The sequence below is a fragment of the Gallinula chloropus genome, assembly GCF_964237585.1.
Source record: "Gallinula chloropus genome assembly, chromosome: 2".
In the NCBI taxonomy this organism is placed as follows: domain Eukaryota; kingdom Metazoa; phylum Chordata; class Aves; order Gruiformes; family Rallidae; genus Gallinula; species Gallinula chloropus.
The window spans coordinates 80,418,578-80,435,364 of NC_140086.1; the positions used below are offsets into that span (position 1 = coordinate 80,418,578).

The 16,787-nt window shown below is 43.9% G+C and overlaps 1 protein-coding gene across 1 annotated transcript in view; it reads right to left on the bottom strand.

The window, feature by feature from the left end:
• MYO10 (myosin X) overlaps positions 1–16,787 on the bottom strand; it is a gene marked incomplete at its 5' end in the record, with an annotated part of 165,443 nt that overhangs the window by 66,623 nt on the left and 82,033 nt on the right. Inside the window, 6 exon segments of the mRNA XM_084280357.1 lie at positions 40–143; positions 791–875; positions 1,007–1,020; positions 2,248–2,372; positions 3,371–3,505; positions 8,997–9,184. Coding sequence (XP_084136483.1) covers positions 40–143; positions 791–875; positions 1,007–1,020; positions 2,248–2,372; positions 3,371–3,505; positions 8,997–9,184 — 651 coding nt within the window.

Genomic DNA, 16,787 nt, shown 5'->3' on the forward strand with positions numbered 1-16,787 from the left:
AACCTCCAGCATTCATAAAGAACTGGGGAAGCAACTTACAATGACTTCCTTGAAGGAATCTTTGTCACTGATTGTCTTATCCGCTGTACATCCGGACTGATTCAGGTAGTGGTAGTTCTCCGGTACAGATAAGTAAAAGGCATCTAATGATGGGAGAAAAGACAAGTGAAAAAAAAACAATCCCAAAATAAAAACACCCCACAGATTCCTATGTCAGAGTTAAATAGCTCACAATTCATTTGCTCAGAAATTATGATGATGCACAAAACGGAGCTTTATATTAAAATCATATGTGGGGGGTTAGTTTTCTCATTTTGGCTTTATTTAGCTGCACAGTGGAGAGAACTCTACTTTTCAGCATACCAAAAGGCATGCAAGGCCTGAAGGGAGACGCCGAGACAGCTCTTAGGCCATTTTGCACATACACTTCTGTTCAGTGGATTTATTCTTTATGAGAGACGATTAGAGCAACCAGAATTATTTCTCTTTGTTGCTGTGGAGTTATTTAGTACTGGCAAAAACATTCAACTTGAACAGAACGAGGCATGTTTGTCCCCAAGTCATTTTCCCAGGGCCACAGGGGAGGCTGGGAGGAAAACTACCATCAGCTGGGTGACATTCTCCAACTAAGTGGGTTGCTTTATCAAGTTGAGCTCAAATTCACACTCACTGAATCCCAACTGAGTAAATAGCCTGTTTCTCTGCTTAGGTTAGGGGTTTCTGCATTTAAACTCTCCAGTGCTGCCACCATGGCTGACTGCTAGCAGAAAGACGCTACTTGGCCACTCACCTTTCTCTCTCTCTTCTATCCCTGCCAGCAGAGCATAGAATATATGATAATTTCTTTCCCCAGGGTTTTGTCTTACTACACGATTCTGTCAAAGTAAAAAAAAAAAAAAGTTTCCATTTTAAGCAATCCCTTCTGCTGAAAAATTTTTAATGCAACATTTCAAAGAAAATATTGTATCAAACAAAATTAAATGAGCAAAAGCAAATATCAACTTACTTTTTCCAATAAATCTATAGCCAGGAAGAAAACCTTCAGTCAAGGAATAAAGTAAAAAGCAATTAACGCACAAGGTATTTCTTTCATCTGAGGCAGTAAGAAGAGCATCACAGGTCTTTCTTACAACATGCCTACTGCCATAACAAGATGAATGAAGTAGCAACAATGATAATAATGTAGCAGTTCTAATACCAATGTGTTCCCACACCTCCTTCACCTCCATCCCATCAAAACTGATTATCATGGTTTGGATTTTAAGTAATACCTGTTGACCTTTCCTTTATCTTTTCCCTGAAGCTTGGAACAAGCTTGAAGGCTGAAAATTGTCCCACTGCAAAAGCAGCTTATGTTCAAAATACAAGAGCATCAGCAGTGTGGGCATGAGGAACATCCCCACAGCTGGAGCAGGCCCACAGTCCAATTTTGCCCAATGCAGGACAAACCCAAGGATTTGACCCACCCAGACTCACACTGTAGAAATTCAGAGGCTCTGCTCTTTCAAGTGCTTTTCCAGAAAAGTAAACAGCTTATCTTTGGATATAATAAATGAGGGAAGTAGCAGACAACTGAAGTTATCCCCAAGAACTCAGGCTGATTCAGCTCACTACCCAGAAACAGGCACCTGAGCCACGCCAGCAGTACCAATACAACATCCCGGCCCTCAGACAGTCTGTACACCCAAACCCCACCTCGCTACAGACGCGCGCAGGCATGTGCACAAACACACACACATTTTGGTGTTACTGCTTCCCTTTTCCACCTGCATCGGCTCAATTTAATGGTGCACTTCTCAGGATCACAGAACCATAGAATTGTAGGGGTTGGAAGGGACCTCCAGAGATCATGGAGTCCAAACCCCCTGCCAAAGCAGGTTCTCTGGGACAGGTTGCACAGATAGGTGTCCAGATGGATCTTGAGTATCTCCAGAGAAGGAGACTCCACACCCACCCTGGGCAGCTTGTCCCAGGGCTCTGTCACCCTCACTATGAAAAAGTTCTTCCGCATGTTGGTGCAGAACTTCCTATGCTCCAACTTGAGACCATTGGCCCCTGTCCTGTCTCCACAAACCACTGAAAAGGGGCTGGACATTTCCCCCTGTGCCCCACCCTTGAGATATTTATAAACATTAATAAGATCCCCATGGAGTGAAAGGACAGACACGTGGGAACCACTTCTCCCTCCACAGAGGAGGCACACGGGGGCTGCCTCCAAAGAGGGGCGGAAGCACCCAACGAGGATACAATCTATTATTCTTCCTCCACGAATGTTTCCTTTCTGACAGATGTTCAGCTGAATGAACTTCCCAAAGCGACTTGAGTTGTTGTTGTAAACAGTCTTTGCATTCCCAAAGGCTTCCATAATTGGGCTGTGGAAATACAGAAGAACGACAAGAGCGTTACGGTGTGACCAGCAAGCCGATGGTTTCACACGGGACTGGTGAAAGGAACAGCACTCTGAAAAGCTCGCTTCTCCTCACACTCTCCTCAGCCACAGCCTCCATCATCAGCATTAGCCTCAATTTATTAACAACAGGCACCTCAGTTTTCTATCAAAAGGCGCAGGCATTCAAGCGACAGGGAGAGATTAATGGTACTGAGCTACTCTGCAGCTGGCTCTGCCGCTGCGCAGAAGACGCACGCGACTCTTGCTGCAGTACTCAGGAGCAATACGGAGTCACAGCACATGCAAACTGCTGCACAGATGCAGGGAAAACAGTTTGTGTCCTAAGGCAATTAAAATGAAAATAATTACATCGAGATACAGCAGCCAAATCAAAGATGAAGCACAATAAACAAAATAACAGCATCTCACAATGTCTTTGTTTTTACATAGCTGAGAACCATGTGTTATTTCATTTGAACACTGATTATTATTTTTTTTTTATTGCATAGTGTGTCCAATTTATCTGATGCATTTACTCATCTGTCTTATCAGTTCTCCTTATCCTCCTTTACCTCAGCACGCCTTTACCACTTGCACACTTTATCCTCATCGTGCTGTAGCTTGTCCTACCTGATCTCCTCAGGCTACACAAACCAAACCAATGGCTCCTCCCTCCCATCACCCATTTCCCCCGCTCTGATTATCAGAATTCAGACCCCAACAAAAATGAAAGCCACCACTGGCTTTCCATTTCAAAGCCCTGCATCTTTTTGCTCATTAAGATGTACCACCATGCTCACAACTCTCTGGAGCAGCCAGGTAATTTTATTTAATTGAAAATTTCTCCCTTTCCAATACTAATTTTATTGTTGAGTAAACACCGCCAAATCTTTAATTACACTGAATGCTTTTATTTCAATTACAAGGCTTATGTCTTCTGGAAAAAAAAAAACCAAACATGTATATTAGAAGATCTAGTACCTGCTCTCCAGAATAGCTTGTTCCACACAGAAGGTCTTCTCTCTGCAGGACAGCTCCAGCGAATGTTGGCTCATTGCAGACAAGAACTTGAGAATCAGCTTAGTGCTCTCTGTCTTACCAGCACCACTTTCACCACTGAAAGAAGAGGAAGAGGAAAGTGTTTGCACAGTTCCAGCTGCCAGGGAACAAGCCTTCTTTCTAGCCAGCTCTACAAGCTCTACAGTACTGGACGTGAGGAAGGCAGAGGGTGATTAGAAGTGATACTCGAACAGCAGCAGAATGTCCCTTTAAGCTCGCTGAAGATGACATGCAGTACAAAATCCAAGCTGTGTTTAGACTTCATACCGCTGTTCAGATGCCATTTCAAGACATTGATTGCTTAAGGAGGTACACAACACTCATGAGGCACTGCAGAACCTTCTGGAAATGAAAAACTATCCATTAATTCTCACTCATGTGGAAAAAAAAAATAGAACAAAGATGTGACAACAGTCAGGGAGAAAGTCCAGAATATGAATTAAGTTGGAAAGGTTTAGGATTATGATGCAGTAATCTAGCTGAAGAGGGAGCCCTGCTGTGAGAAGGAGGTTAGAGACACCAGTGCATATTACAACATGTAAAGGCTACCAGTATAACTAATACTGGTATTCTTAGTGAGCTACATATTCTTTAAACAAACTTTTTATACACCCATCCAAATAAACCAGATTCACATGAGTTCAGAATATACAATTTTCACCCATCTCATCACCATCAGAAATGTGAAACTTCTCATCTTCACCCGAAGCTGAGAGGCAACTTGATAATGCTAACGTGACATTACAAAAAACCCTAGTATTAAGCAATCCTGCTGATACAAACAGAAGGCAATATATTAAATTTCTCTTCAAAATCAACAGTCTAAAAAGAAAAGGTATAAATTTGACTTATTTCCCTAATATCATTTCCCTTCAATTATGTAGCTTTACAATTAAATCGTACCCTGTGCTTAAAGTTTATGTAGTTTCAATGAGTCTCTAGCCATACTGCTTTAAAGAGTGTATAAACATTTCTACTGTTCCAGACCTGCTGCCTATTAGCTTCACTTGGTGTCCCCTAGTTCATAGTGGAAGGAGAAACCAACAGCTCACCCCAATGCTCCCACTCTCTGCTGTGCATGACTTCATGCATAGTATCCCCCACCCCCATCAGAGCTGCCCACCTCTGTTAGCCATCCCCACATATGGAGCCATGCTATTCTTTTTGTTCTCCTCCAAACCACCTCCAGTTCCATAAGGTTTCCCTGAAAACCAAGCAAGGGGGGAAAAGGGTCATGCAAAATACTCAGGAGTGAAGGATGGATCCACCTAACTATTCACTATTAATTTTCTAGTAACTGCTCTATTATGTTTTACAGCTACTACTGAGTATCGAGTGGAGTCCTCTGCCGCGACCCTTGCATGGTGTCGCTCAGCTCAAGATCCATAATTTTATGTTCATCAAATTGGCTCTGGAGTTTTCCTTTACAAAATGCTTTATAAAACTGAGTTATTATTAATATGAAGAAAATAAAAAAAAACCCATGCTAAACTTTACAGCTGTTTATTCAACCCTACAGTACATACACTAACAGCAGGCTAAGTGGGATCAACCCTTCAAACTCCTTAGAAAGCCTACACCTACAAGAAGTTGCCAAGGTCAGTAAAAGGGTGAATTTTCTAGTGCACAGTGAACCTTTCCAGCAACCTTTCTACCTCATGAGCTTAAGTGCCCAGCTCGTTCCACATCACTACATTCAGTATTGTAACTATATTAAGTGTGACAGCAGCCCAGAAGGCCCCCACTTAGGAGATCTTTAGACTTTCTCCGTGACTTCCACTACACAGGGCATCTCGCTAAGGGCACAGCAGCCTGGATTGCAGACTGCTGTGGTGGAAAAAGGGGTCACAGAGCCAGACTCCTTGTTCTGAAGGACATAATGAAAGTGAGGCAATGCCAACACTACTCTAAAGCACTCCTCAGTTCTGTCTGCCAGCTTTAAAACCCCAAAGACAGATAGAGACAAAATAGGTCCTTTCAATAAATACCACTCATCATGTGCACACATGAGCTTTGGTGTGTCAGTCTCATAACAATATCTTCCCATCACAAGTCCTGATCTCATCCAAAGAGTACAATGGTTCGCATTGATTTTTCAAGCTGAACAGCAATAATAAAAATGTCAGGCCTTCAGACGATACCAGAGAGAACAAACTGGTGTCAGACTGTGATTTCCCACTCCTGGCACTAACCTGAGTGCCACTCGGGGTGACTGTTGCTGCTCCTTCAACTGCTTTACACTTAGAGTGCTTTGAAGTGGATCAACTGCTATTGGATCTGAGATAAGAGCACGTGTTTGCTTGTGCATGGATTACACCACCTTAAACAGAGCAGCAGCAACAAGAACAAAATCCCTGAAGATATTTTCCTATTCTTAAAATAAGCAGTTGGAGGTTTGAACTTGGCCTCAATTTGTGAACATGAGCTAACCCTGGGGGAAATCAGTCCTTCCCCTACACCAGGACAAGCTGTGTGGCTACTCCTGGGGTAAGGTGGACTCCCTTCATGCTCCTGACAAGGCACCCAGATAAAAAAAACAGGTGATGTAATTTATTTATTTATTTAAACATGTTTATTGTAGCATCAAATTTAACTGCAGTGGGCTTCCCCCCTCACACACCTCTATTTTAAACGGACCCGGCCTCTGCAGCAGGGTTCAGATCAAAATGAAACCGCAGCCAGATGTTTTTGCCTGCATGAAAACTCTAGTTCAGTAGCCAGATAGACAATTTTTATCCTGGGCTGGCAAAAAATACCACTTCACAACTGTGCAAACATCCTAAGGCGCAGGTTGTGCGGCACTTCTGCAGCATCTCATCTCCCTGACGTTCTGACACAGGCTGATAAATAAGCACCTCTAGATGGCTCCGTTTAATAGCAGCTCTTCTCTGTCCCCTTCCTTTTCACCTCTGGCCCGGGTGGACACACCGGAAAATGGTCGTGCCTTTGCATGGCACTCGGAGCCAGTACTGAGGGCAGGTCTTAACTCAGCCCCTTGCCCCTCCCAACCGGGCCTTCCAAAGCCGGGCTTCCCCGCAGGCGGGGGCGCCCGGGGCCCGACACCAGCCCCACACAGGAGCCGAGCTACCGCCGCCTTGCCAGCAGGCGGCGCCCAGAGCCCAGCGGATGACAGGACGGGCGGGCGCCTCGCCTCACGGGGCGCCTCGCCTCACGGGGCGCCTCGCCTCACGGGGCGCCTCGCCTCAGGAGGCTCCGGGCAACTCGCTACCGACATTGAAATTCTCTCGTTTTAATGCGACCCAACTGTTTACTGTGTTTTCGTGACGCAAATTATTTCTTTTTTTTTTTTTTTTAATCACGTCTTGCATTGAATACAAACTATCTGCCCGAGTTCAGACGCGGCAGAGCTCTGCTTGACCGTTTTTCCCAAACGCCAGCCGTAGCCAAAGCAGTGTGAGGGTCACTTGCCGCGACACCTAATACCAAGCCAGTAAAAGACTCAGGAATCGCCAGGGCGCCGAAGGTGACGAGCTCAATTCTTATGCCCCACAATAAGTATGTGAGCTCAGGGACTTTCCTAAACCTCGTGAGGGTCTCTGAAAACCTTCAGTGATTTTTAAAAAAATCCTGCCCTGATTCCTTTACAGATAGAGCAGACAGATCTGGTTTAGAAGAGTAGATTTGAGTTTTTATTTTTTTTTATTTGAATTGCACGTTCCCTCAATTTCTGTAGAAACAAGGGACCCTTATAAGGCTGTATGGCAGCACTTGTCTGAAACACCGGACTTTTATAAACCATCATTTTAATCCATGATCACCGTAAACAATTTCAAAAGGGACTGCTTACGCAAACCTTCCCCACATTATGGCTTATCTGTACCAAGGCACATGGTTTACAGAGTGGGGACTGCTGGAGACTCCTCTGAAACATCAGAGACTTGTGCTTATGTCCTTTTTAGGACACAACCTGCTTTTCTCCTGGCAGCTTGTGAAGAACTGGAGGGAAAGGTAAAATACTTGGGCCAGTATAGACTGACAAAAATAACAATGGTGACCTCCTAAGCACCAGAAATTATTTTGGTCCCCAAAATTTGGGTATCTGGGCTGTTCACAAGTGAATACCTGGCATTAAAACATGAAATTATGACTCCAGGTTAGGTATTTTCATGTGACAAAGATCCCTGTGAATTTCATTTTTCCTTGCAGTGCCACCTGGACTCAGCTTTATATGTACAGCACTACACATAATAAAAAGGAGAAATACACTTGAAGAAAGATGAAAACCACAATTCGTCTCCCTCCATCTTTGTGCCACTGCCAGGCAGAACCTGCCTAGAGGCAAGGCCAGGTGGGGACTGAACTGAGAGTCTGAAGAAAGTTGGAAGCAGACCTAGCTGCACTCCATCTGAGCCACATTTCTAACAACAGCTTGGGTGCCGAACTATGTATGCCAAGTCCTCCTCTTAACCAGGAAGCCTTGCAAGCTGGCCTGTAATCTTAAATGCCAGCAAGAAACTGCCTGTTGCAAAAGGTGCTGCTCTCACTCTGCCTTATCTGCTCATCCCCCTGCTCCACCGGCTGCCCTATGCTGTGGTCCCATGGTTGTTGCATCGGCTCCCACAGCGGTTGAGAGAGAGTTCAAGTTTGGTCACCTTGTATCTGAAGAGCTGTCAACACTTTAATTGTGCTCCAGGAAGGACAGCGTGAAAGCTTAATCATTCAAACACTGCAAAGGCAAAGAGAGGAGGGGAAGGGGAAACACAAGCTCTCTCACACCCCTGAACATCACTTCCCACCCAGAGCCCCATGGCTGCTGCCACACTGCCAATGAGCTGCTCCTCCTGATTTCAGCAGGCAAGGGTTTGGTTTCCCGGCCTGCATGTGAGCCAACGCAGCTGAGCTGGCAGGCAGAGGAGAGGGAAAAGATCTGGCTGCATTTTCAGCTCTTCTGGAGTAAGAAGGAAGGAGGAGCTGAAAGCAGCAAAAAGCTACTGAAATGCCAACTGCTTTCAATGTAGGTTTGGTGGTAATGAGATCCTGAATGCCAGTGACACAGTGGATCAAATGGGAAGCTATTAAATCTCTATTAAATAAAGCACAATGAGATTAAGCAAGGAAGGTTAATCAGGCAGAATTAAGTGGACAAAATGTGTCAGGTTTTTTCTTCTGTGATTCTTATTTATCACATTTCTCAAGACTGGTGGGTTGTTTTTCCTTTTTCTCCCAAAACAGGATGCAGACTCCAGTGGTAACAAACTACTGAGCTGCACAGGGATGTTTAAACTGCTGGGAAAAGCACTTCTGAGTAACATTAGATGTTACTTTACATGTAGCAAAAAAATGCACAAAACCACAATGGAGTTTTTCACTAAAGGAAATCCTAAGATGCATAAGAAAAAGTAACATTTTGTTAGAGGTCCACAGAATGACATAGAATGGGTTCAGAACTCTCTCCCAAAACTGGTGATTTAAACACCTGATTCTTTTTAGAGTTCCATCCTCTCCAGGGGGCCCAAACCCACGCTCCTAAATCACCTCGGAAGGCCCACTGGCAGGGATAATCAGAGCGGCAGCAGCAGCCATTTACCTGATGAGGATGCACTGGTTGTCATGGCGCTTCCAGAGGCAGCGGTAACACTCGTTGGCCACAGCGAAGATATGAGGTGCGATTTCTCCCATGTGGTGCTTGCTGTATCGCTCCACAGCGGCGCGGTCGTACAGTCCCGGGATGCTCTTGTAGGGGTTCACAGAGGCAACTATCGAACCAATGTAGGTCTGCAAGCACAGAGACCCCGCCCCAACAGAGTGGTTATCACACAAGGGGCAGAACAGATTAACACTCTTCCCAAATTAAAGGCATCAAATACATGTTTACCAAAGCCTAGCAAACTTTGGATAAAGGTGGTTAGTGTTTTCCCTGCTTTCTTCCTTTCAACAAAAGCAACAGAAGGGCAAAAGCTGCTTCCACGGCCGTCACGTTTTCATGCTTACCTCACCTACAGCAGAGTGCTTCCTGGCTTTAGGAACCCCTCCCTTAACGCTGCTTACAGCTGCACAGAAATGCCCACGAGCCCTGATCTACAGCTGCTTCTCACGTGTTCTTAGGGATTTACTGAACTAAAAACCAGACAGCGTCTCAAGTATTGGTGCAAAAGTACTTATCTCCACGTAGAGTATCCGAGTCCTCCTCTGCTACTCTTAATGAGACATTACCGTAGACACTAGCACCATTATATGGCAGCAGGCCCTAAGAAAAGCACGTGAACTGGCAGATGCTCCCAAAACACTGGGTTGCTGCAACTTAATTTATTATTAGTTTGATGCGCAACAGCAGCTGCCAAGGCATTCATTTCTACCCCACTGCAATTAGAGAGCACATCAGTTAAAACCACCCAGGTAGCAGCTTATGCCCATTCCATTGCCTGAACTCATTAGGCTGCGGTAATGTGATAATTTTCAACAGCCTATTCACAGAGCTGTTCATTTTCTCAGTCACCCTCCATCCGCTTCAATGTATTTTTCAAATAAAATCAAATTAAGTGAGGTAGGAGATAAACGTTAAGTATGCCATCGCCAGAATTTCCAGTGCACTTCTGGGGCACGTGTTTTTAATTGATACATCGCGTGGAGTGTCTGCGGTGTTACCGCTGTGATACTAATTTCATTTCGTTAAGCACCCTTTCTGCAATTACAGGCAGGAAGCTGACACCTGGCCCCAACAGCCCTGCTGCGGACTAGCAAAGAGCCGGCCTGCGAAGCCTCCGGCCCTGTAACGCGCTCCCTGTGTACAGACAGATGCTTCATCGGCAGTCGACCCTCTCATCACTGACAGGAACCAGCTGTGGAGCTGACAGTAGGACTGGGGCTCCCTTCACCTGCACAGCACCCTGGGTAAGGTGAGCAGCATCTTGCAGCCAAGAAATGCAGCACCACGTGCCCCTCCTGCAGCCGCCCTCTTCTCTGGCAAGACACTCCAGGGACAACCGCCAAGACCCAAGGACCACCAGCTCCTGCATGTTCTCCTTTCATCTCTCCATCTCCTCCACAGCATTTATATTCCACATCTACCTGCCTGCCTCTTCTTCTCCTTAATTAACATGTAATTATCACTGTGTAACAGCTCTCCTTTCTTACTTACTGTTACCCTGCTGTTACATTCCTCATTATCCACCTGTTCGTGCCCCATCAGGCCCAATGCAAGCAGCAGCTTTGGGCTTTTGTTAAGGGGACTACAGAAGTGTCCTTGAAATTATGACAATTTTCTTAGCTGAGAGGGGAATACTCCTCCTCACTGTTAACTCAAGTACTTTTTATGGAGAGGTGAACTTTCAGTCGGTGTGTTTTATAAAACCCCCCATGCTGTGCAATGGCTCAGAAGGTTTCATCTGGAGGAAAGATACCATTTCAACACAAGATCATATCGCAAGGCAATTACAGCACTGAGACAACAGCTTAATTTCCTGGGATCACCCCCTCTTGAGTTCTTAAATAACTAACAAGGAAGTCTCTGAGACCAAACTTCCTTAGTTTGATATATATTTCAGCACGGACTGCACGGGCAAAATTTTAAGAGGATTTGAGGTTGTGGGGTTTTTTTTTAATTGCATGAATACAGCACAAGCATGACAAATAAAACAAGCTGCTACAGATCTTCCTCTTTACCTTATTGCAGAATGACTGAAGTCTAACAAAAATGTAAGAAGAGTAACTGGAGGCACGCCATCACAGCAGATGCCACAGCAAAGAAGCAAACAAAAAATCCCCATGGAACATAATACCATCTAACTTTGTAACTGTGAGCGTGCCCTCTACGGCTCCTGCGCCATCGAAAACCTGACAGAACAACACCGCCACTCTCCCTGACCGTCAGGTGACCAAGCACTGGCTCCAGTGCCACTTCTCTTGCTTCTCCTCTTTCAAACAGTAAGTGGGTGACAGCAGCCCACTTCTGCAGAGACTCGCTTAGCATGAGGCAGATTTTAACATGGCTTAGCCATAGCTCTTTAAAAATGATGCGAACGCTTCCAGAATCTCAGTCATTACTGCAAATAAGAAAGTGATTTTATTAAATAAAGTCAGCTGGCTTCACTGCCTCATAATTCATCTCAGGTATTATAGACAAAAAAAAATAGTGTATTGTGGCAATAACAGAAACCTGGTGAATAGCAGAAGGGATACTGGTGAAAACAACCCCTACAGCGCCTCATGCAGTAACGCTTAGGAGAAGTCACTGCTTTAAAAGTTTTGTGGTTCCAGTCTTCAGGTGCTTGGAGCACATATTTTCTCTTTGCAGAACAAGTTAAACGTGTGCACAAACTGCCACCAAATTATAATGATACAAGACAGAACAAAGTCAGGCCCTCCAAAAACCAACTTCCTCACTCCAAGGCAAGATCACAGAAAAGCTATATTCTTCACAGACACAGAGAAGCAGGTTTATCATCTACCAAGTGTTATAATCCATCCCAGGGGCAGACACAACTAGGTGTCTGCAGAGACTTAACTCATATTTAACTGGCCCAAGTGAAAGTTCCACTTTATCCCAAGGTAGCTTAGCAAGGTTTTGATGAGCTGAAACTGCACCATTATTAAAAACTACTCCCATTATTAAAAAAATTACCATTAAAAGACAAACCTTCACAAAGACTGCAAATTTCCCCAACAGCAGCAAGATCTGCTGCAAGAATCATCTCCCACACCACTTCAGTTTTCCCATCCACTGCCACCCACTCTTACTACAGCAGCAGTATTTTATTTGCAAGTAGATGCTACTCCTGCTAGCCTTTATCTCAACACATCTAAGAGCCATGAACGTAGGGACTTGAGGCATAGCATGACCTGCACCCCCATATGGAAAAGCACCACCTCCCTGTTTGCAGGGTTCTGCTTTCCCTCCCCTGAGGGGCTCTGAGCAGCCACCCAACACAACCCTTTTCTTGGGGGGCAGACTTTTCAGGTTTCCAAGTACAAGCACCTGAGCAGCAAGTTAAACCGGTGTGAAGACACACAAGAAATGCCGGGGTGCTCAGCTGAACGTTATTTCTGCACCGGTCATCATCACCTGGCAAATTGAAGCAGTTACCAGTCAGAAGTAGGATCTCTAAGTGACTGTATTACATTAACATCACAAGGCAGCCGTTTGGTTAAAATTTCAGGACAGGTATTTTCGCAGAAGAACGTCATTTCCACTTCGCTTAAAAGAGGACAAATTAGTTTTTCTCTTTGTCCTTCACAGTTTCTAATCTGTTTCTCACAATCAGTAATTGCTTACTTTAATGAAAGCACTCCAAAGCAGTTACGAGTAGGGAAAACGCTTGTACATCTGCCAAAGCACTAGCAAGCAGATGGGATTTCTGAAGATTCCCTATTGAAACAGTCTGAGGGGTGTTTCAGTGAAATACTGAGTAGAGCTCCTATCACAAACCTGACTTTTTAAATCCGTGGTAATTATCAGGACAGTTTGCCTTCCTCATTCTACGACCAACTCAACACTTCAGACAGAAGCACACACAAACCCTCAAATTGTTCTGTTACAGACTAAACCAGCAACACCTTGTTACTGCATCCCCACCAATGTGTTTTTCTAAAAAAAAAATCCAAGACTAAATGAAAGTTGAGTTGTTCAGCCTGAGTCCCAGTGCAGCACTTTGATGGCCATATTAAAAAGTTGGGCTCCTTTTCCACTTGCAAATTTTTACTGAAGTCTTACATTGATAATGCATCTCCCACAATGCTTTCAGTCACAAAGCACAGACATGCTGCTCACCTCTTTAAGACAGTGAAAAAAATGGGAAATAAAGTGTGTTTGACTTTCAAAATCAGACCTTCAAGCCCTCTTTTCAGCTATGCATTCAGTAAAGTGAAGGCAATGCAAGAGTCAAAATGAAAGATGTCCTTGAGAAAGGAAGAGATTTTTCATCACTTCTCAGAGTGCTTTTTTTTTTTGGTTTGCTTGTTGCCTTCTGATCAAAATCGGCTTTGAACCTTGTCTCTCAAAATCATCCCAGACTTCTTCAGACACTCAGAAACAATTAGGTCTTTAACAAGGTTCAAGAGCTCACAAAGATTTCTGATACCCACAGAAATACTCCAGAAAAACCTGGCAATGGCCTGAGTAGTCTCATCTAGTATGAGAGGGTTTGATAATTTTTTTTAAGGAAGACACAATCAATTTACTTTAGTTTGATGCCAAACAAATTGAAATGGTGTAAAAAGCTTTACTGGTTAAAATACACTTTTCCAAGTTGATCAAATTACAAGAAACAAGTTTGCAATATATGAACTATATACAGTCTGAAGCATCTGTCTTTCCTGTGAAGAAAAGGCTTTCAGGCAAAAAGAGGGAAAAAGTAGAGTAAGACTCCATTTATTTTTTCCCAGTTTCTTTACACAGAAAAAGCACCAGAAAAGGCAGCTGCTGTAATGCTAGATGACTTAATTAATCCAGAAAACCAAACATACTAAATAGACCAGAACCACTGTGCCCTCCATCTTTTCCCTTTCACAGATTCTTTCTAAGGTTTGCTCCATAACCAGCAACCACTCAGCACCCACTTCTTCCATATCAAGACTTCTGCATCTCCACAGTAACATTTCTATTTCTGAGGATCCTTGCTGATTTCTGTGTGCTACCCAAGCTTGCTCTACCCATATAAGGTCATCTATTTCATCCCATCGTTTTTATTATGACCTGCTTTCACTCTCTGCATCGAGGTACTCCTCTGTACTTCCCAGGCTTATAGCCTCTGAGACATCCATCCCATTCCTCTTTCCTTCTTAAATAAATAAATGGGGGTGAGGGGAAGAAGGAGGAGAAAGAAGGAAAAAAGGACTTCTTTTAGGCTTTGTGTATCTCATGCTATGAGGGTGGAGGAGCAGGCTGGAGGTCTGTTAAAGCATTATGTGCTGCTCTTGAACTAAGTCTTTTGTCAACAATCACAACAGAAAGTAAAATTGCTTGCACTATCAAAACAGGCTTTAGGAGACTACATTCCCTAATGTCAATCATCATGTTCCTTCAGTGACACCAAAATCAATATACATTCTTTGCAATGTGGAACTGGGAACGCTGGAACCAGTCACATAGAGAATCTAGATGTTTTGTTACAGATATATTAACACTGAGAGAGAGCGCTTTGGCCAACTGTCTTTGAAGAGCACTTTCAAGACTGTGCTTCGGGACAAGCAAGCAATACATCCTCATTACAGAAGCAAAAAGTGTGTTTACAGACACCTCAAAAATGATCTTTCTTGAGTTGTTTTTGAGCAACTCCTGACTTGCCTGGAGTCACTCAGGGAACTCATACTGTGTCTGAAAAGTAAGGGTATATTTTAAAAAAAGGGGGCATTGGTATGAACCTTTTTAATTGTCATTAATTTAATAGGTCTATTTTTCCAAGTTTATCATTAATATATGGGAAGCTTTAAAAAAATAAAAATAAATGCAGTGCAACTGGCTCACCAGAAAGCTGCTACATGGCACTACTGGGTAATCTATGTGAAAAGATTTTTATCCCCACACAAGTCAGGCATCTCTCATACCTCTAAATCAGGCTGTAGCTATACTGCTACCAGAGTCCACCAAGGGCCCTTTCCCAGCACTTACAGAGGCAGGGGACGTTTGAGAGACCACGAAATAGCTGCTGAACTTCTTTATCTTTACAATGCCAACTTTCAAGGTGTCAAGGTGCAAAACCTGTGAACATTTTGTCCCACACTGCAGGTACTGCCTCCATGGCTCCCAGTTCTCACAGGTAAAGGGACTGATGGTGATCACAACTGACTTAATTCTGAGGCAAAGATAACTAGGTCAGCCATCACATACACGTCAGCATAAGAGGGAGAGAGATGGCTGGACCATATTTTGGTGTGCTTTTTAAGGGAGGGAGGAGAAGGGGCAAGGATATGCAATAAACAGGAGGATAATTAGTGCCCTTGTTCTTGGTAGGACCTTGATTTATCCTCTCTGTGGTAAGCCAGCCCCATCTTTCAGCTAGTCCCACACTAATTTCAGTGGGACAGAATCCAGTTGTCCCTCTAAATTATAAGCTAAAATGCCTGAAGCCAAGCTGCTTTCTTAAAAGCCATAATCAAACTGAAGTACTAAACTGCAAGTTCAGATGCTGTCAACCAATCAACCCATTTTTGAGATGGAAATGTCGTACTCTGTAATCATGCTTGGGCTTCTGCAGCCTTCACCATACTTGGTGACTCATGGTGGGTTCCCAACTGCCTCCATTAACTTTGGCTTTGCTTTCTTTTATCACTGTGTTACTCATCAATGCGCACACTGTTACGACCCCTACAGTCTTCTTTTTCCTTCTCAAGGTCAGCTTAGAATTAATTGCTATTGGTTTATCTTTATAAACAAACAGGCCATGCTACAGAGGCAAGAAGAGTTAGCATCCATAGGAGACGACTTTTTGAAGGGAACCAGAACAAAATGAAGAACATCACTAAGAATATCAAATGTCAACAGGCAGCTACTCAGGTCCAAGACCCACCTGCTGAACGTTCTCCCTGTCACTGTTTTTTACAAGCATCTTCTCAGGCACATTCACGCTACTTACCTGCACCTTCCCATGTGCTTCAGCCCACGACTGCTGCAGCAACCTCCCCTACCACCTCCCTCCCTGAAAACCTTGTTTTCCCTTTCTGGGCTGAGCACAGATCAGATCCAAGGTATAATAACCAATGTATTTTTTCCTATATGTGATTTCAGATGATCAGCAGCAACTGTTGGGCAACAGCATCCCCTATTAGTCTCATGTCTCTCTGTTACTTTTGTACTTCAACTCAACCCATGTGACCTTAAACTTCCCTTAATATACAGCATTAGGCACCACCACGGTATGCTGCAGTTCAGCTGCCTTAACTTCTAAATTAACCAAATCCTTCCACTCCCCACAGCTTCAACCTTGTGCATTCATAGCGTCTTTATTCTAGGCAGCTAAAGGAAGCTAGAAAAAAAATCTATGTCTTAAAGGGTTAAAAACTGGGTTTGGGTCACCTTCACTACCAATGGGAACACCCAAACAGTGCACTGAGGCAATCATGTCTTTCAGTTCAACTCCAGAGAAAGCCCAGAGATGGTGAAGAACCTGCACGAAACCAAGAGGTCTCCACAGGCTGAGACACACTCACAGCTTAATTTCATCTCATTTTCCCATGAATGTTCTCCTACTGAACAGACTGTTCTAAGTGGATGGAGATACTCAAGGAAACTTCAAAGTGTTGTCCAGAATCTGCACCAAAATATCCAGCTAGGAAATATGAAACCAACGTAAAGAGAAGCTGATAGAAGAGCACTGTTACAGCTTCTGTCATGAAGCAGTACTATGTACTGGATGACCTTTTGGGATCTACTACAGGGACTGTT